General features: G+C 34.6%; 1 protein-coding gene across 2 annotated transcripts in view; it reads right to left on the minus strand.

The window, feature by feature from the left end:
* The window catches only part of SLC25A40 (solute carrier family 25 member 40), a 50,240-nt gene that overhangs the window by 3,744 nt on the left and 24,360 nt on the right, over window positions 1-22,136 (minus strand). Inside the window, exons 4-11 of one of the 2 annotated variants that reach the window (XM_041728233.1) lie at window positions 22,024-22,083; window positions 20,069-20,175; window positions 12,336-12,403; window positions 10,575-10,699; window positions 9,611-9,784; window positions 7,655-7,764; window positions 4,525-4,606; window positions 324-404 (exon numbers count right to left, since the gene is read on the minus strand). In XM_041728233.1, the coding sequence (XP_041584167.1) occupies window positions 324-404; window positions 4,525-4,606; window positions 7,655-7,764; window positions 9,611-9,784; window positions 10,575-10,699; window positions 12,336-12,403; window positions 20,069-20,175; window positions 22,024-22,083 (807 nt within the window). The remainder of the gene's footprint in view (window positions 1-323; window positions 405-4,524; window positions 4,607-7,654; window positions 7,765-9,610; window positions 9,785-10,574; window positions 10,700-12,335; window positions 12,404-20,068; window positions 20,176-22,023; window positions 22,084-22,136) is intronic. The other variant, XM_041728234.1, reaches the window with a different exon arrangement.

Genomic DNA, 22,136 nt, shown 5'->3' on the forward strand with positions numbered 1-22,136 from the left:
TTAAAGTTCATTCTGATAATGATCAGATTAAATGAAGTGATGTATCACATACTGTGCCATAAACTGGTGTCAAAGAACAAACCAAATTACCTCCAATCTCCTCACTTTAATTCCATGGTACTTTTAGAGAAATCTTGTCTTTTTAATAGTAAATCTTTTCCTTACAGAAAAGATGTTTGCTTCAACATCATAAATGTGGTTTGTTTTCATAAATAGGGAATGTTTTCAATAATTTCCTGCTTAAAGTTAATTTAGGAAGATGATAAAGATTTGAGAGTAAAAGTAACCATTTATTTAACAATCTGGTAAAGCAAGTATTTTACCTGTAAATAATCCTGCAAATCCATTCTTAGCAACAATGTTCTTCATGATAGCCCAGGTTGACATATGCAAAGGCATAGAAACTAAATGTTAAAATAAACAAGTGATACATTATAAATTACCACTTAATAATTTTGAACACAAGTAGTACACATAAAAATGTTTACAACCTTTGGGCATGTGTAACTGCATTATAACAGATTTACCTAAAATTTACCCCGTCTTATTTTTAACAGTTGGATTCATTAAAAAGAAAAATTAGAAGAAGGTCATAAATTTAAAGTTAAAGGTGTATAGAACTAGATATAATCAAGTAGGGATATATAGATGGATTCTTCTGAATTAAGTTTCTTAAGCTTGGTGGTGGGTGGTATCCTTTATACTTTGTTCCATGCCTTAAAAATCTTTCATAATGAAAAATTTAAAAGATGTGTAGAAATCTTCATGGGGTTCCCAAAGCCAAACAAGCCCTGATAACTATTTTTCATTAAATTTCTATTGCACACATTTTTTAAAAATGCTTTTTTCTAAGAAGAGGTTCTGAAAAAATAGCTCATTCTCCCTAGGGAGGTCTGCCTTTATTAAAACCTTTCTGAATAGGTGTGCCAGTCTTGCTATCAATTATATCAGTCTTGTATCCTCCAGGTTTAGCCTTTTTTTAAAAAATAAAATTCTGCATTTTTGTAAAACTTTATAAAAAGTATTTCAAATTGTACAATCACTAGAAGTACACAGTTATAAAAAATGCACACACTTCACGTGGCATCTCTAGTCTTTAAATAACAGTAATGTCTCATTTGCAACCATTCAAATATCAGACAGTAAAAAGACTAGATTTTTTTTAAAAAAACAACAAAAATATATGTTGCCGAGGTTGAAACATTCAGCTATGAATGAGCAACCCATGCACAAAGTTTACTTACCTTCATTTTACACAATGATTCTAAGCAGCTGGCTTAGCCCACAGATTACTAGATGCAGTAAGTAAAAAAAGAATCTAAGAAGCAAGCATACTACCATGTATGCACTGACATGACGTGCTGAAGTTGTCAAAGTCTTGGTTTGAGATCAGCTGGATGATGGGCAAACTCTGCTATATTATCCTCATTAGCTGCTCAGAGCTGCATTGAAAGACTCTAAGATAGTCAGTGTGACCGTGCATGACAACTTGGAGTCATTAAGAAAGATGAAAGTATGTATTACTAAGCATGCCCAGGGAAAAAAGGGAAAGGTTGGAGAAAGAGAGCTTTCAAAAGTGGCTTTTTAGAATTTTGCCACTTAATGGAATGGGGGGCTCATTATCTCAAATCTCATGTTTATAAATAGCAGAGTGTCTGAGGATAAGTGAGGCTTTGTGATTTATTCAGGAAGCTATATGATCAATATAAATACTGTAAGTATAATAAACAACTATAGCAACCCAACAGGAAGGACACATTTTTTAAACTAAGAACAAAGTATTTGTGAATGAAATTTAACTTTCTAAAGAAAGTCAATGACAAAAATTTTACACTACAAGTCAGCAACTTCTTCATGTTTAAATTATTCCATTTAAATTTTGAAAACAACTAATGAAAGAAAAGAAGCCAAGTAGCCAGGTATTTCTGAACTTGTAGAATTCAAGCCCCAAAGTGGTCCTATTAAAATAGCAGGGTGCAATTAATGCAAAAGAATGGATAGAAAGCATTATCAACTGAAGGTGAGCCTTGGTAGAGCTCTAATGGAATCTCCCAAGTATCTCCTGCCTCAAGTTCTAACACTCTAGAGCCATTCCTGGAGGTGATAAGCCACTTTTTATATTGTAAGGAGTCATTGTTTGGTTATTACATATTTCAAGTAGAGACAACAAAAAAATAAACTCATCCACATTTAGCAAATCTGAGCAACTGTATATTTTAGTTACAACTGAAGAGGCCCCTTATATTTCCTCTCAGTATTCCTCCTCTCTCTTCAGAGGTAACCACTCTCTCGTCTTTCTTTTTTCCTTTATCTTTCTCATGCTTGTGTCTAAACTTTCACTACATCTGAATATATACTCTTGCTTTTGATCGTCTTAAACTTTATACAAATGCTATCACACTGTACACTTATGATGTGCTTTTAGAATGATCTATGTTGGCAAGTATAGCTGTTTGATTGTAATTGCTGTATGGTATTGCATTATATGGATTATCACTGTTTACCCATTTCCTTGCCAAGGACTATTTTGGGCCTTGGCAAAGGACCAAACTAAAAACTAAAACTAAAAACTCTTAGTTCTAACTAAAAACTCTTCAGTGAGTATCCCTGTACACGAGCAGACGTTTCTCTAGGGCATATATCTAGGCTGGAACTGCTTGTTCAAAGGGCCTTTCTTGATATTGCCAGATTATTTTCCAAACTTAGGCTCTTACCCGCCCAGCATGAGAGTTCCATTGCTCCATATCCTCCCGAACGACCCAGGGCATATAAAATGTCCTCCCACTGCCCTTCTGGTTGGCATTGTTTTTCGTTACTACTAAGATTAAACTTCTCTTCACAAATTTGTCATATACGACCATTTTTTAATAGTTTTAAAATTTCCATTGAAGCATTTTTAAAAAATTAATATATTCAAAAAAAATTAATATATTCATAGAAAAAAGAAGTTTAACAGTAGAAAACAGGTAGATCTGAGCCAGGTTTAAAAAGCCAGGTTAAGGTTAAAATCTTTTTAACTAAATGATGGATGCCTAAGTGAGGTAAAAGTCACCCCTGTTATAAAATTTGGCACTCACTACATCCTGATATGCTTCTTTTCCATTACATTATGAGCTGTCTGAGGACTTGGATACTGCCTCAACTTCTCTGTATATACCAGCATAGTGCGCTCGAATCAGCGGTCAATTAATGAATGGGAGACATGGTCTAAGTGCACTGATACAGAGATCATGTTCTTACAAGGAACTCTCCATCATTCTCCGTATAACACTTATTTGCCTTTTTGCTTAGAGATAATGGATTTGGTATAGCTGAGCTAGAGTGGAGGAAGCCACTTCTAAAGGGAGCATTTACCTCTTTGGTGGGGATGATCTGATAAAAATGAGAAAAAATATGTGCTGTTTATCACTCAAATCAGAAGTGCAGTCTGCAGAAGTATGTCTTGCTAAATATAACTAGTTCATAGCTGAAGGAGAGTAACAGGTAAAAGTGACCAATGATAAGTAAAATTAAGACCCAAGGCTTATTTAAAATTTCTCACTAATGTGAGAAAAAGCACCCCAGGTGCTTTTATTTAATTTAAGAAAATTTATTTATTTATTTATTTTCTTTTTTATTTTATCTTATTATTTTAAGAAAATTAATTTATTAATTTAAGAAAAAGCACCCCAGGTGACTCCAAAGGTTATTTACGTAACCAGGTAAGTGGCTCTCAAACCTTTGCATCAGAATCTAACTGTAGAGATTCTCATCTTTGTTGACTTCCCAGGTCTTAGCTAACTCCTATTATTAGAATGGACTAGGACTTTGGAAAGTTAAAGACAGAGCAGTCACTAATATTCACCAGATTCAGTTTCAGAGATTTGTAAACAATGTTTCTTTAAATATAATAAGACCTATTAGACTTGTATGCAGAATATTCTGGTGGGTAACAGCAGTTTACTAACATTATTATGTTTATCAATCACAAGGCTTACATGACACAATTTTGTAATAGATAATTTCCAATGAGTTTGCCACACTTTCTATAAAAAAAATAATGAAAGAAGGAATCTAGTGGAAGCAACTAAGAGTGCACTTTTGTTCTAGAAGAAATTACAGGTTATAAAAAAGTAAAAATAGATAACAGGAAGGAAAAAAACATACCAAAAGGAAGGGAAGCTAAAAAACATTAAGCAAAGGAATGAAATGTATACTCACACTAATGAAACAAAACACACTGAGAAAAAGGGTTCCCATTAATTTCCTATCCTTCACCCTAAATTGTCTAGGTTTATTTGAAAGAATGGCTATATAGTATGTAGTCTTCTATCTAGCAGGTATGAGACTTAACTAATGGCAGGCAGATATATATAGATTTTTAAATTTCTTAAATTTTGGAGGGGGTTGAGAGTATTTTTTCTCTGAGCATTCCATACTAGGAGTGTATAAGTTTCAGTTAAAGCAGCAGAGGAAAAAAAATCTGGAAAGAAAAACAAAAATAATCATAGCATCTTGAAAATGCTTTAAATTAGTTAAACTTACTTTTATGACTTTCATATATCCAAAGTTGTGTCTGCTTTTGTGTTTTTACCACATCAAATGGCAAAGTTGCAACAGCTGCAATCTAGCAAAATGTAAAATTAAACCCACTTTAAAATTTTTTAAATATTTTTATATTAAGTAGCATATTACTTAAGGATAATAATGGACATCATAACTAAACTGAAACTTAAGATGAAACCAGAAATATTCAAAGAGAAGTTTTTATTAAAACAGATAACATGTCCTGTGTATTTCTCCCAAAATTCAGAAGTAAATAATTTAGTCTCAAAAAAGTTCCCCTACTCTCCTGAGATCTCACAGCTACTAGTGGTAGAGTCAGACTTACAACTCAACTGACCACTGGGACTCCAAAACCAGTATTCACAATTTCTGATTATTTTCCTATTATTCCTTTACTATACATGATGGTATAATACATATTGTAAAGCAGAAATTCTTGATTATGTAGTAAGCATTTTAAAATTTCCAACAAATGTCTTAGAATAAAAAATTAAATTTACACAAGCAAACCCTTTTCTTTATGGGTTTCAACATACCAAATAGTTACAATAGTTTACAAATCACACTTTAAGAAGAATCTTGAAATGAATCAATGATTATTTTCATAATGACCTAATTAAGGAAGGTTTTTTCAAAGAATAAATTCCCGTAATATTTGCTACAACAGCCATGCAAAGTAAAAACTTTTTTTCCCAGCTCACATTTGATAGTATGCTCCTAAAATGCTCCCTGAAATCATTCACATTGTATTTCACCTCAACAATGCTGTTTTAAGTTTCTGAACTGAAATCAGTTTTAAAGATATCACATAGAATAGTGTAAATTAACAACAGGAAACAACAAATGTTGGAGAGGATGTGGAGAAAGGGGAACCCTCTTACATTGTTGGTGGGAATGTGAGCTGGTGCAGCCACTCTGGAAAACTGTGTGGAGGTTCCTCAAAGAGTTAAAAATAGAGCTATCCTATGAACCAGCAATAGCACTGCTGGGGATTTACCCCAAAGATACAGATACAGTGAAAGACCATGACACCTGCACCCCAATGTTTATAGTATCAATGTCCACAATAGCCAAACTGTAGAAGGAGCCTCGGTGTCCATAGAAAGATGAATGGGTAAAGAAGATGTGGTTTATGTATACAATGGAATATTACTCAGCCATTAGAAACGACAAATACCCACCATTTGCGTCAACGTGGATGGAACTGGAGGGTATTATGCTGAGTGAAGTAAGTCAATAGGAGAAGGACAAACGTGGTTTCATTCATTCGGGGAATATAAAAAATAGTGAAAGGGATCATAGGGGAAAGGAGAGAAAATTAAGCGGGAAAAAATCAGAGAGGGTGACAAAACACGAGAGACTCCTAATTCTGGGAAATGAACAAGGGGTAGTGCATGAGGACGTGGGCAGGGGGATGGGGTGACTGGGTGATGGGCACTGAGGAGGGCACTTGAAGGGATGAGCACTGGGTGTTATACTCTATGTTGGCAAATCGAACTCCAATAAAAAAATATACAAAAAAAAGAAAAGATCTCACATAAGTGAAAATCAGTTATTATTCCTCCCTCTCCACAATCTAGCATGTAGTAGCAAAAGGCAGTTAACAAATGTTAATATATAAGCCTTTGACACTTTCTAAAAGGATGCAGCTACTCTGTTTTGTGACAGAAAGCCTGAACATCACACTGATGTTTTTCCTGTTGCAGAGATAAATTTTTATTTGGAAACAGTAAAAAGTCAATGATACTTTCTAGATCATTAAAAAAAAAAATTTAATTAAATTTTCTGTGTTTAAGCAGTAGTGAAATAGAGAATTTTCCTTCCTATTACTGGAAAGCTGGTACAACATCCTGAAGCTATTCAATTTTTTTTTAAAGAATTTTATTTACTTGAGAGAGACAGAGAGCATGTGCAGAGAGAGGGAGAAGTAGACCCCACTGAGCAGGGAGCCTGACACAGGGCTTGATCCCAGGATCCTAAGATCATGACCTGAGCCAAATGTAGATGCTTAACCAAATAAGCCACTCAGGCACCCCACATTATTCAACTTTTTAAAAGAGACATTAAGTATTATTTATAAGTACAAAGCTGGTTTTGTAATTCAACTGTTACAAATATAAATAGTACCTGTTCTTTTCACTCACGCTGGATTAAGATATAAATGAAATATAATTAAGTTACATGTAATCACCTCAAAAAAAAAAAAAAAAGAAGAATGAAAACATTATGCTGGTTTTTAACTACTTAAATTACTCAAAAAGTAACTGCTCTCTGTCTCTATAGGCTTAAAAATCCCAGGGTTAATCTGACAGACCCCAGACCTAAGAACACTCCTATCTCAGTTCCAAACTCAATCACAGTCGCTTCCTTAGCCCAGGCTTTCTGGCACAGTTATTCTAGTATTTTCCTGCAGGTCTCCATCCCTTCACTATGCTCCTGTACTCTTTTCATTTGGTTCCAATAGGTCAGCATCTCACTCTAGGTCATCACAAATTCATTTTGTAAGTATGTGAAAATAAGAAAACTCTGTGGCCAACATAATGATACTATGAATCTGCATAAAAGACCACTACACAACTTTACATTATGTGGAGGAATGGAACAGTGAACTTTCTACTTCCTAAAAATGGTCATTTGAGATTCCCGCCTCCTGACTGTAATTTTTGTTGAAATTTTTTTCTTCTGTTAAAATTCTTTTAAGAAATACTTAGCCAAAATGTTCTCAAACAAATAGGAATTAGCAGCAGAGGATGAAATTACTTCTGTTCAATGTGATTACACAAAAATGATACTCCATTAAATATAACCTAACCAGATATATTGGCATTAATTTAATGAACAAACTGGCAAGTATTTGGTAAATAATAAAGCACTAATTAAGATATTATCATAACTATAATGATCTAACATACCAAAAATTTTTCAGAAAAACTAATGTAATATAATAAAAACATAAATTATTTCCTCAAAATAGGACAGAAAATTTTTAAAGCAGTGCAGCCCAAAACTGATTTCAATAGATATGAAATGCTATATAATCTTTCATTCTGTTTTAATAAGACAATTACTATTATTCTGGAATATTAACAACAAAAGAATATCAACTTACAGAACCAGACAATGCCCCTGAAGTAAAGTTGATCATAAATGTTGGTTCATATAGACCAGATTTTGCACACAACCACTTCTTTAAAACTTCATAGTTGTACCAGTACATTGCTATAAAAACAGAAAATGAAATGAATACATAATTTAGAAGTGAAATGTGGACCTTAAGTATATAAGGTTATATATTAAAGAAAAAGGGAAAATATGACCCTGACACACTTTACTTTCTGCTTGGACACACATACTAATTAAGATTGAAAAAAAAAGCCAAAAAGGGAACCAAATTCTTGAGAAATATTCTAGCAGTCTTATAAATAAAACCCCACCTATATACTTATAAATAAAACCCCACCTATATAATAGTTAAGTAGGACTTTAATTCCAAAACCTGACAAGGACAGTAGGAGAAAGACAGGTATAGTTCAATATCATTCATTAACACAGGTATAAAAATTCTTAGGAAAAAAAAAAAAGTATTTCATAAAAGATCATACACTATGACTAAACTGGGTTATTGTTAGAAGAATGCAAAGGCAGTAAATGTAATAATTTCTTTAAATGCCAAACACAACTTTAAAAGAACCATGGGATCATCTAAGATTGATGGAAAAGCCTTTCACAAAATTCAATACATTTTCACTTAAAGCAAAGCAATTTCTTGCAAACTTAGGGGATAAAAGAGAATTTCTTTAACTAGAAAAAGAATATACATCAAGAATCCTTAGCAAAAATAATTAATGGTGAAACAACAATTATTTCCTTTAGGATTAGAAAAATGACAGGGATGCAACATCATTGCTATTATTCAAAACTGTTCTACAAAGCACAGTAAGAGAGAACCAAATAAAAGCTCTAATGATTAAAAATGAAACAAAGTAGTTATAATTTACATATTTGTCTATACAGAAAATTCAAGATAAGCAAAGTAAAATTAATAGTTTTAAAAGTAGCTGATTAAATATAATCTAACACACAAAAATTAATTATAACACTGCACCAGCCTAAGACTTGAAATCTTTATTTTAATAGAGCTTTTAAAATAGCTACTAAAGTTGGAAGTGGTTATAACTATAAATAAATCTAACTCCAAAAAATATAGTATTTATGAAGAAAAATTTAAAACTCTACTGAGACACTTTAAAGAAGAATTATAGAGAGAGATGACATTTCTATGGGGGAAAATAAGGTAACCTTAATAAGGCACTAGTAATTTAGACAACACTGCAGGATTAGTGCAGGCCTAGACAAACTAGCCAGTGGAAGATATCCATGCATACATGAAGCTTTGATGTGACAGGTGACACATCAAATCCTTGGAGCAAGTGTGGTTACTGAATAAATGATGCTGGGATAACCATCCATGTATAATGGGGAAATAGAGTTGAATATTTATCTCAGTTCTTAACTGCAAATCAATTACAGATAAGTGAATGGCCAATGAAATGATACTCAGCATCATTAAGAATCAAGAAAATGTAAGTGAGGTACCACTTTAAATTACTAAACAAAACTTACGAACTCTAACAGTAAAAATACTGGTGAGGGTATGAAATGAAGGAACAGGAAGCTGGTAGGTGTACTGATCTATACAATCACTTTAGAAAAGAATCTGACATGTAATAATTAATATATATATATTTATATGAACTCGCAAAGCTAATACTAGAGAAATTCTTGTACATGTACACCGAAAGTCTGTTAAAAATGTTCACAACAGCACTTACTTGTTTACTCATAAACGAGTAAAAATGAAAAAAGTTTCACATAAAAAAACAAATCTTAAGATTCTTGAGTAAAATAAGCATTTTCTAAATCTTTAAAATAGGTAACAGCATGTTAACTAAGTAACATATTGTTTAACAATAATACACATGTGGTAAAACTATTTTTAATTTAAACATGATATATACATAAGACAATGCTACCTAAATTTAGCAGATACCAAGATAAATCCTACCTGAGAATGGTACATCTCTAAGAATAGTAGGAGCCCAGCCCCTCCAAAGGGAAATCCAACCATCTTCAGACACTTTCTTGCTGACAAATCGATGCAATTCTTTGGAAGAAAACTTCTTAGATTGCATCTTGGTTCTAATCAATTCTAATGGACTTATCACAGTTACTGCACCAACTAATACCAACAAGCAAATATAAGAAAACAAACAAAAAGCCATGTACTATGCAAACACACATGCAAAAAATATTTCATGCATTTTATATACTTTTTATTCTGAAATGTCTGCAAAGTCAAATATCTAATGATGCCAACATAATGGTGCACATTTTTTTCCCTTAATAAAGGTATTTCTTAAAAGCCTGTTTTCATATAACTTACTCTTTCTGGTTTCAACTCTTTTTTCTTTTTAAGATTTTTTTTTTAAGTAATCTCTATACCCAATGTGGGGCTCAAACTCACAACCCTAAGATCAAGAGTCTCCTGCTCCACCAACTGAGCCAAGCCAGGTACCCTGGTTTCAACTCTTTCAAGAGCAGCTCCAGAAATACTACATGTCAATTACATTACTATGAAGCTCACCCCCACAGCACAGAGAAAAATATCTTTCTGCACAGAGGCACCTTTCCTTCCAATTAAATAAACTCTGAATCCTGGAGTCTATAAGGAAGAAGATTCATGACTTAGCTATCAATTTAACATCAACTTAACATCTACTGTCACTCTAAAATCTAAATTCTAAAGCCTAAACTCTCTGTCGAAGATTCAACAGGGATGGGTTGATCCCATCTTATTCTGATGGCAACTGCACATACTATATGACTTCCAGAGTACAGATATTAACAAATTAGTACAAACTACAATGCAGAATGTACCAATACTCTGTATTTTATGCAAAATTATCTGTCAAAATTTTAAAAGCTCGAAACAAAAATCAAAATGAAAATACAGTAAGTTTATTACTTACATCTGGCAACAATTCCAGCAATAATTGGTATACGACTTTCATTTTCTCCTAATTTTGATCTCAGAAGAGCAGATAATTGATCATAGCAGGTAAAATAAATAACTGTGGCAGGAACTGCCATCACTCTATTAGAAAGATACCAACAAAAAGATTTGTACAAAACTGTCAAAAGACTTAAATGTATTAAATTATTATTAAATATAAGCTAAAATCCTTATATTGTATATAAGCTGAAAACTCTAACAAATCAGCCAATGGGATCAATTTTTATTTTATTTTAAAATTATTAGTGTTTAATTTAGTAGGCAACAAAAAGATGTACAATAGGTATCTGCCCTACAGAAGTTTATATTCTAGTTGTGAAGATCAAGTTACAAAGCACTTGATCAGGTCATAAATAGGAAAAGACTAAGGAGGACACTCCTCTACCTCCTTGATTTATTGATTTTGGCCTCCCAAAAATCCTCCTTCCCAATTATAGTCACTATAACATGAAAATCTCTAAAGTAAAAAATACAAGAGCACTTGTAAAATATTTTTAACTACAGACTGAGTATCATACCTACTTATAACCAGAAATAAATTAAGATTTACATTGCCAGAATGATATGTGTATAGTTTTGATGAAATTCCTATGGCAAAAAAAAAAAAAAGGAAAAAGAAAGAAATTCCTATGGCATATTCTTTCAAATGAAATTATCAAAAGGGAATTATTAATAAAATTAAACACAAAATTGCAAGCACTATCATGTTATATATATTAATACAAGAAACCAGTTTTTGTTTATGGTCTAAGGGACATTCACAGACTGTACTTTGAAAATGACTAATGTTCCACAGTGAAGTTTGATGAGAATTTAGAAACAAAATTGACTGCAGGGCTTGGATCAGCCACTAATTTTATAATTTTAGGCACTGTTTAAAATGTAAGCCTCAAAGTATCTAATTTGCTCCACAAAAAGATACATTGAAAAGGGAAGGTATACATATCACAGTATCTCTTATTATTTTCATAAAACAAAAAGTCAACGCCAAGTTCTTAATTTCTGAAAATGAAAAAAAATTATGCTTGTGCATCAAAGACTTACCACAGCAGGCCTGGTTGCTCAAATCTTCTTTCTCTTCAGGAGGACACTTTGCATGCTTGATCTTTGGCCAATTCCAAGGAATGTAGCCCTTGGAATATTCCCTATAATAAGGGTGTTTGTTTTGTTTTGTTTTTGGTATCTCTGGAGCACAAAATCAACTTGTCTAGGTTTTTTTGTGCAAGTGATGTGACTTGCTTTCTTTTTGGAGGTCTGGAGTTTTGGTAGTCACAGGTGGTCATAAAGAAAGAATTTGCCTATGTCCCTAATTCTCAAAATAAGCCTCAGACTTTGCCACTGAAACTCATTTTAAGGTAGAAATACTTTGCACATGCTGCTGCAGTTCAGTGCTCGAAGAATAAGCATGTCCTATGGGATGTCACCAGGGAGGGTTCTGGAAGCTTTACGCCTGCCTGGTCAGCTACTGTTGTGCCTCTTCCCTTCCTGATTCTGCTTTGTAGCCACATGCTGTAATAAGTCACAGACAGGAGTATAATCGTCTTTAAGTCCTGTGAGTCCTTCTCTAACAAATCATCAAATGTGTGGGTGGCTGTGGGACTCATAAAACAATGCTTTAGAAAAAGTCCCAATATTATAAATTATGATTTTATCCAATCATGCCAATCATAAGGCAAAACAAAACATTTAGTGAGAAAAATAGTAAATTGCAACTTACAAGGTAGGGGGAAGGCCACTCCACAGGGATTTAATGCCCTCATTTCGAACGATTTTAAAAAAGGCATCCTAAAAGTATAATAGAAAACAGTCAAAATATATCCCTGAACCTTATATATAAACTTTTTGGTAAATGATTGGTACTTTTATTTTTTCAAGCATTTATTTCCAAAATATGAGCTTCTCAGATTTGTGTTTTATCCATTCATTTAAAAAAAATTTTCCTCAACTTTCAAACACAAGTAAATGAATGATACCTTCTGCTGACAGAATAAAATCTATGTTACTCAGCTATGGCTTATTCTACTTAGAGCTTAGATGCCAAGTTTTTAAAATATTATTATAAAAAGGAAATGGAGTAATGGCAGAGAATGGGTCAGATTAACTCTCTTGACCAACCACAGTGTCTAAAAAAATATTTAAACCCAGTATTTGGGGATCCCTGGGTGGCTCAGCAATTTAGCACCTGCCTTTGGCCCAGGGCGTGATCCTGGAGTCCTGGGATCAAGTCCCACAACACGCTCCCTGCATGGAGCCTGCTTCTCCCTCTGCCTGTGTCTCTGCCTTTCTCTCTCTGTGTCTCTCATGAATAAATAAATAAATTATAAATAAATAAATCCAGTACTTGAAATTTCTGGAGAGGAATCAAAAACAGGTAAAAATCAGTGAGAAGTAGGTTGTTAAAAGACAAAGAGCAATGAGTAAGATTTGCAAATCTGCAGATTTTTCTCTATAGAAGTGGAAAAGAATAGCACATTTACTTGCTGGAAATGGCAAATACAGGATTCAGGCTGACAAAATATCTAGAAACTTAGGTAGGAAAAGGAGGCACTACAGAAAGCACAAGCCTCAAAGTTTGCATACAAGATCAGGCACAAGGGATGCCCGGGTGGCTCAGCGGTTCAGCGTTGCCTTCATCCCAGGGCGTGATCCTGGAGACCCGGGATCGAGTCCCACATCGGGTTCCCTGCATGGAGCCTGCTTCTCCCTCTGCCTATGTCTCTGCCTCTCTCTCTGTGTTTCTTATGAATAAATAAATAAAATCTTAAAAAAAAATCAGTCACAAAGCTTGGCTCGCCAATAAATTAGACAATCCTAGACCAAGACAACAAAGTCCAGGCCACAAAATAAACCAGCAGCTAAAGGCTGAGTGGAAATTTCAACTGCAAACCAACACAGGGAAGCCTGACTTTAGAGTCTGAATCCAGCCAAAGTTAACTGTCTTTTTTTTTTTTTTTTAATTTTTTTTTATTTATGATAGTCACAGAGAGAGAGAGAGAGAGGCAGAGACACAGGCAGAGGGAGAAGCAGGCTCCATGCACCGGGAGCCCGATGTGGGATTCGATCCCGGGTCTCCAGGATCGCGCCCTGGGCCAAAGACAGGCGCCAAACCGCTGCGCCACCCAGGGATCCCAAGTTAACTGTCTTTTAAAACAAAATGGACTCTTTGGAAGAATATTTTCACAATGCATCAATCATAATGTTTTCTATACAATCAAAATTCCTAAGGCATAAAGAAAATGTGCCCATACTTAAAGAAAAAGTAGTCAATAAAAACCAATACTGAAATTTCAGATGATACAATTAGCAGACAAGAAGTCTAAAGCAGGGATGCTTGGGTGGCTCAGCAGTTTGAGTGCCTGCCTTCGGCCCAGGGCATGATCTTGGAGTCCCGGGATCAAGTCCCAGGGAGACGGAGCATGAAGCCTGCTTTTCTCTCTGCCTGTGTCAGAGGCCTCTCTCTGTGTCTCTCATGAATAAATAAATATTAAAAAAAAAAAAAAAACGAAGTCTAAAGCAGCTATTATAAATATATGTAAAAACTTAAAAGATGATATATACACAATGAAAGAACAAATTGGTATTTCAGCATAGGAACAGTTACCATAAAAAACAGCCAAGTGAAAATTCTAAATCTGAAGTAAAAATTCACTAAGTGGGCTTAACAGAAGAAAGGAAATAGCAAATAGAGTCACTGAACTTAAAGACAGAACTTTAGTCTGAAGGAGAAGGAGGAAAAATAATGAAGAAAAATGTCGAGGCTCAGGGACCTGATGGGAAAGAAACATCAAGTGGCATAACAGGTTTACCTGGAATCAGAGGAAAGGAGAGAGAACAGGATAGGAAATAACCTAAGGAAATGATAGCCAAAAACTTCCCCAAATAAGTCAAAGACATCAATTGACAGAGCCCCAAATCCGAAAAGGTTCCAAGAAAAATAAAAACAGACAATGAAAACAGAAAAGCCAAATGACAAAAATACATCTAGAGAAAGGATGATACAAATGAAGGCTAACTTTGCATAAGACACATGGAAGGTCACAAGATAATGTAATGACATGTTTAAGGTGCTGAAAAAAATTATGCCAGAATTTTGTATGCAGCCAAAATAGGCTTTAAAAATGCTTGATAAAGACATTTCAGTAGAACAAAAACTGAGAGGAAAACTGCCAAAACACCTGCCTGAAAGTAATGCTGAAAATAAGGTCTTCAGGAAGAAGGGCCATGCTGCCAAATAGCAACTAAAAATCTTCAAAAAAGGAAGAAAGAAGAAATGGTAAATACATGGTTACATATGAAACATTTCCCCCTTTTATCCTTTTAACTACTTTAAAAGACATAGCTTTTTAAATAAAAAATTTTCTAACAGCTGTGGAATTTGTAATGTACAAAGATGTACTATACATTAAGCCATAGCACAAAGAAAGAGGGACAGTGTGAATCCTGTCAAAAACCATGAGGGGTCTAAGTACACATACTCTCCTTGCAAGTTACCAAGTCAGCCTGCCACAGTATCCTGAGAGTTGGTCAAAGACAAGAATCTCTGGCATAAGAGGTAAAGGACAGTTTATTACTCACAGTAACAGCAGCAGAGTATCAGCATTTTTGTGCCAATTTCCTGAGCCCCAATTTCCACAAAGGAATGTGAAGAAGGCCTGGATGACACCTGAACACACAGTGCCTGCATTACAGCAGGGGAAATCTGACCTGAGGGGACCCAAATCCTCTGTAATGTGCAGTGGGGACACTTTCCCTTTGCTCTAGAGGGAGATACTGTATCTATCAAGGTTGTTCACCATACAAACATCATGGAAACGATGGTAAGGAACATGTTAAGAGCAGTCAGTACCTTGCTCACAAGATACGCAGAAATGTGAAAGACTTGAAGAACTGTCTCCCTAGAAATGGGAATTGAAAAATCAATATATTATTATTATAACTCAACTAATCCAACAGAATCCAAGAACGGAGAAGAAAACCAAAAAGCAAAAACAGGGAGCAAACAGTAAAAAAACATACAAAGATAGTAGACTGACACCCAACTATGTTAATTAAAGTACTAAGTTTTCCAATTAAAAATCAGAGATTGTCAGAGAGGGGACTAAAAAAGCAAGGCCCAGCTCTATGTTGTCTTAGAGTAATATATATGCTGCTGAAGCAAGCACGACTTGTAGTAGTAGGATAGAAAAAGAAATACCTTATAAACAGTATGAGAAAGCTTAAGTGGCTACATTACTATCAGACAAAAAATTTCAAGATAATGAATATTACCAGTGATAAAGACATTTCATTAAAATAAAAATATAACAGAAAAACATATCAAGTATAAATGTATATGTCCCTAAAACAAGGTTTCAAAGGCTATGAAGCAAACCTGGGAGAACTCAAGGGAAAAGAGACAAATTCCTAATTGTTTTTATATCCTCTTGCAGTGACTGACAGAGTAAAGGAAAAATAGGAATTTAGAAGATCTAAATGAAACATCAGATATCCCGACCTGATGGCTTATAAGACACTATGCCCAACAATTGCAGAATATAGGTTTTATTTTTTTATTTTTTTAAATTTTTATTTATTTATGATAGTCACAGAGAGAGAGAGAGAGAGGCAGAGACGCAGGCAGAGGGAGAAGCAGGCTCCATGCACCGGGAGCCCGACGTGGGACTCAATTCCGGGTCCTCAGGATCGCGCCCTGGGCCAAAGGCAAGCGCTAAACCGCTATGCCACCCAGGGATCCCAGAATATAGGTTTTAAAGTGTACATAAAATATTCACCAAGACAGATCATTTGTTGCGCCACTTAGCAAGATTCAATAAATTTCAAAAATCTGAAAATTTACAGAGTATACTCCTTTGACCACAGTGAAATTAAAGTAGAAATCAGGAATAATAAGATTCTAGAGAATATCCAATTATTAAGAAATTAAATATATTTCTAAATAACTATGGCAAAAAAAGAAATTACAAGGGAAATTAGAAAATATTTCAACTGACTGATAGTAAAAATATAACATTAAAATTTGGGAATACACCCCGAAGGACACAGTTGCCACTTCTTGTCCTCACGACATGAAAAAAGTTTAACAAAATAAAAGTTAACTCCTCTTAGATTTACCAAACAATTGAAGTCACAGGGCAAACTGCTATCCTGAAAACTGGAGTAACGGATACAAAGACTCACAACTTATTAGAGTGGAAGCCTGCAGTTAGAACCAATGTTAATAACTACACTTTAAACTATAACAAATTGCTGAAAGCTCAGTGTATATTAACTTGAGGATAAAAAAGGCCTGTTGTTAGGGGGCCTCCCACACCTTCATCATTTTTAGCTCTATGAGTCCTACCAGATTCTCACTGTGAACAGCAGAGAAAAATCTCCTCCTGCTTCCGCAGCAGGTGAAGGAAAAATGTAAACCAGTTTTGAAATATATCCCAAACCTGTATTCTCCTTAATAAAGCATATATTTTAGGGAAACTATTTTACCAGAGCTTAAACCACCTGCAGTTTTACGAAAATCTAACCAACCTGAGGCAAGGGAAACACCCAACTCATGTTCCTTAAGAATAAGACCTAGTCACAGGACTGTGGAATGTTTCCCTTCCTCCATACCTTATCACCACATCTACAGGGCTCTTGTAAAACAACAGAGGATCACAGCTTTGAAAGAACCACCGGCCTCAGACTCTATTTGAGCAGTCTCTAGGAAAACTTAAGGATAATATGCAAGACAAAAAAAGAGGACACTGGAGGGAATTTTATTCTCTGACAATACAACTACAACAAGCAGTAAACAAACAGCCTAGCTTCTAATCAGATAAACAAATCACCTGACAATAAAGCTGTATTTACCTCATTTTTTTTAACCTACTACATGTGTGGCTTTCTACAAAAAAAATAAAAATAAAAAAATAAATAAATACAAAGTACAAAATACAAAGGCAAAATACACAGTCTAAAGAGACAAAGCAAGCATCAACACCAGACTCATATATGGCAGAGATTTTAGAATTATCAGACTGGGAATCTAAAATAACTAAGATAAATATGCCAAACATTCTAATGGTAGTGTCAGAGAGGCAGAGGAGGTGTTAGGGCTTTCACTGTCACCAAGAGTAATGAGATCACTCCACCAGTGTCAGTGGAAACTATAAGGGAAGCCAGAACTTCCTCTCTGCTCTGAGTCTGTTTGGGCTGTTATAACCTAGTACCTTATAAATAAGAGAAATGTATTTACCACATTTCTGGAGTCTAGAAGTCCCAGATCACAGTGCTAGGTCAGAAGGCCCTCTCCCAGGTCTCTGATTTCTTACTGTATCCTCAACATGGTGGAAGGGCAAGGCAGCTCTGGGATCTCTTTTATAAAGTCATTAATTCCTTAGGTCTCTGCCCTCTAATCAACTTCAGATTAGTAACCTAATCACCTTCAGCTCCACATTCTAATACCATCACTTCAGGCATTAGGATTTCAACATATGAATTTTGGGCAGGCACAAACATTCAGATCATACTGTCAATCAGTAAAGAGGTCTTCCACTATAGGGTGTGTCCCATGGAGGCTGTTAGAAACATGAACTTCCAACTATATCCAGTGCTAACAAAGTGGCACCCCTCTTCCTCCGAGTTAACAGTATCAAAAAAGCCAAAAAAGCCACTTAAATTAGGGTGTTTAAACAAGATTCAGAATCTCATAATGGAATACTCAAAATTTCCTGGTTTCAATTTAAAAAAAAAATCACTTGTCATTCTAAGAACCTGGAGGATGTCAAACTAAATGAAAAAAGATAACAGACTCTAACAATGAGATAAGAATATTAAAATTATCTGACCTAGATTTTAAAGCAATAAGCAGAAAAATTACTGAGTGATCATTTATGAACATATCCAAAACAAATGAAAAATTAGGAAGCCTTAGCAAAGAAATATACACACAAAAACTCTATGAAGATGAAATTCTTTTTTTTTTTTTTGAAGATGAAATTCTTAAAAAAAATGTTCAAGTAACACATAGAAGGGAGGAAAAATAAAACAGCAATGGAAAAAAAAAAAAAGAAGAAGAGGCACCTGGGTGGCTCAGGAGATTAGGCATATGCTTCAGCGCAGGTCGTGATCCTGTGGTCCCAGATGCGAGCCACGCATTGGGCTCCCTGCTCAACGGGGAGTTTGCTTGTCCCTCTGTCCCTCCTCCCACCCATACTACCTCAAATAAATAAATACTAAAACAAAAACAAAGAGTAAACAAAAAAGGAAACGGCATGCTTTTAACGATGAGAGAAACCTAAAATGGAGTCACTTATGCTAATCCTCATGTCAGCACACTGACTTAGGACTTCACCTAATTGTAGTTTCAGCCTTTTCCAAGAACATGACCTTTAACCAGTCAATCTGTAATTACCAAATTAAGACTAGTGAGGTAATCTGCCTGACAAACTCCCAAGTTCCCTCAGAAGAAGGTGACCTTGCCTGCAACAATCCACTCCTGGTTAGAATAACTTCCTGGCCCCATCTTTTTCTGCCTATAAAAGTCTTCTGTTTGGTATAGCTCCTCACAGTTCCTTTATACATGCTAGATGCAATGCTGCCCAAATCATGAATTGCTGAATAAAGCCAATTAGATCTTCAGGTTTACTCAGTTGAATTTTTTTAAATTTAAGTTCATTTAGCCAACTACATCACTGTAGTTTTCAGTAATTCATCAGTTGTGTATAATACCCAGTGCTCATTATATCACGTGCCCTCCTCATTGCCCATCAGACAGTTACCCCATGCTGCTCGCTACCTACTTCCCCTTCAGGCTCTCAGTTTGTTTCCCAGATTCAAGATTCTCACAAATCAAAGTCAATATCCTGATTATGATATTGTACTACTTCTGTATGATGTTACCTTTGGGGGGGAGGGAGAGGAAGAAAAAGGCACATATATTTTGTTTGTACATTTTTCTTGAAATTGCATATTATCTACGATTATGTCAAAATAAAACAATTTAGGGGTGCCTGGGTAGCTCAGTCTGTTAAATGGCCAACTCTTTTGATTTCGGCTAAGGTTATGATCTTAAGAGTTGTGGGATCTAGTCTAGAGTCAGTCTCTGCACTCAGCAGGGAGTCTGCTTTTGGATTCTCACTTTCCCTTTGCCTCTCCACCCTCCTCTCACACAATCTGTCTCTCTCTCAAATAAATAAATCTTTTTAAAAAATAAAAAATTTTTAAAAGTTTTTAAAAAATTGACTGTTTTTTCTTTCCATATAAAAAAAGCATGAAAAGATGAAAGTTAGTAACAAGTTAATTAAAAGCAAAGAAGCACTTCTCTTTTCCTGCCTCAATATCTACATTTCAACTGTGGATAAGTGTGCTAACTATATATCATGGACTTTTTACTCTCTTGCAATTGGAAGATCTTTCATACATAAGATTAAATGTAAAGGTAGAAAATACACTGTGATTATTATATAATCTTACCAATGTACCCTGGAAACGTCCTGGCTTCTTATACCATGCTTTGTTGCCTTCCTCTTCACAGACACATAGATGATCCATAAGTCCATTACTATATACAAAACATTTTCCTAACAAAGAAGGTCCCCAAAATCAAAAATTACTTCACACACTGTACTATTTTTACAGAGGAACAAATTCTAAGTACAATGAGTGGACTAGAAAATTATGAAAAGAAATATAACTTTGTTTTTACCTTTTAGGATGAAAAATACATAAATTAATTTACTCAATGACAAAGCACTGGTCTCTAAACTCAAAGTGGGTGAAAAATAATTGAGTAAATTTATGAATTTTATGTTTTCAGAAATGTAGTAAGCATATGCACACAGAAATAAATCAGAGTATCTGAAGGAATGCATAGGGAATATAAAGGAGGAAAACCTATTTTGAAAAGAGAACATGTGTATACATCTTCTCCATTTAACAAGAAGAAAACTATGGTACACAAGGGAAATTCAGACAAAAAAATTTTTTTTAACTATACATATGTGAAATATACATATGCATATATACACACACAAACATATATACAAAAATCTAATTTACATTTGAAATTTAAGAGATTAGATCTTCAAAGTTCTCTTCACAAGAAAAAAATTGTTAATTGTGTAAGGTGATGGATATTGACTAAACTTACTGTGTGAACATTGACTAAACTTACTGTGGTGAGATACATCAATGATATACATATATATACATTGAATCATTATGTGGCACACTTAAAACTAATACAATGTGGGACACCTGGGTAGCTCAGCAGTTAAGAGTCTGCCTTTGGCTCAAGGTGTGATTCTTGGGTCCGGGATTGAGCCCCACACTGGACTCCTTGTGGGGAGCCTGCTTCTCCCTTTTCCTGTGCTCTGACTCTCTCTCTGTGTCTCTCATGAATAAATAAATAAAATCTTAAAAAATATATATTTTTAAAAAACTAATACAATGTTATATGTAGATTATATCTCAGAGAAATAGAGAATTAAAACAAGTTCTTCTCTATCAATGTAAATCGTGCTATGCTGTCTCTCTTTACTTATGCTGCTCATTCTAGACATTTGTCAGCTCCCAGATAATTTACCTACAAGTTTCTCTAAGAGTAACTCTTTCTCATTACTGGACTCACCCCGGCTGCCAAAATTATCTTTTCTGTTTGACCATATATAAATCTGTGGGTCTCATAATACATGTCTAAGTGTCTCCTTGTGCTTTTAAGGATTTCTTAAATGTGTAGGAAACTATTTTCCTCTTAGGCTCCTCCTATAATACATCTAATCTGTCCTCCACCTGAAATAGGACTGTTGTTTATTCCATCTCAGTGCTGTGTTCCTCAGAGTAGCGTATATCTGAGACAACATTCTTACAGTCCAAGCAGTCTGTTTTCTGCTATTTAAACATGTTTGATATGTCATTATCTTTATAAAACTGTAAAAGATTTATCAAGGAATTGCCATTTTTGCCATCTAAAAAAAATGTATATTCTTTTCAAATTCATATAAACTGTACTATCCAACAATGAACCAAGCTGTCTGATAAGATAATTATTTCCTAGCACTATATTCAATCAACTGCTGAATAAACTGCTGGTGGATGAATGTTCTAGAATGGGCACAGCTCTTGGACTAAGGAGGAAACTAGATTCTATGGTCCCTTACACTTAGAATTTTGTTCTTACTTGTGAGGCACACAACACGCTCAAATATTAAAACATCCCCATGCTTTAATCAGGTACATAAAACTGTTTTATATATATTTGTTTTCTGGCTAAACCCCGTCATGTAAATCTAAGTACTGAAAAAACATTTCTGCTTAAGGATAAAAAGGTATGAACTTTTAAAAATTAACAAAAAAAAATATTCAAACAAAAATGAATAAAGTAGTATTTAAAAGCCTAACAATATTTTCAGGATGACTAGTACACATACCTTTGGGGAATGGGTTGTTTTGAGCCTGGAGTCGAATTTTAACCACATCGAGGGGTGTCACTATGAAGAAACATAAATTTCAATTATACGTGATGCCTATAAATTGTATAGAC

Source organism: Vulpes lagopus, chromosome 13 (genome assembly GCF_018345385.1).
Source record: "Vulpes lagopus strain Blue_001 chromosome 13, ASM1834538v1, whole genome shotgun sequence".
NCBI lineage: Eukaryota > Metazoa > Chordata > Mammalia > Carnivora > Canidae > Vulpes > Vulpes lagopus.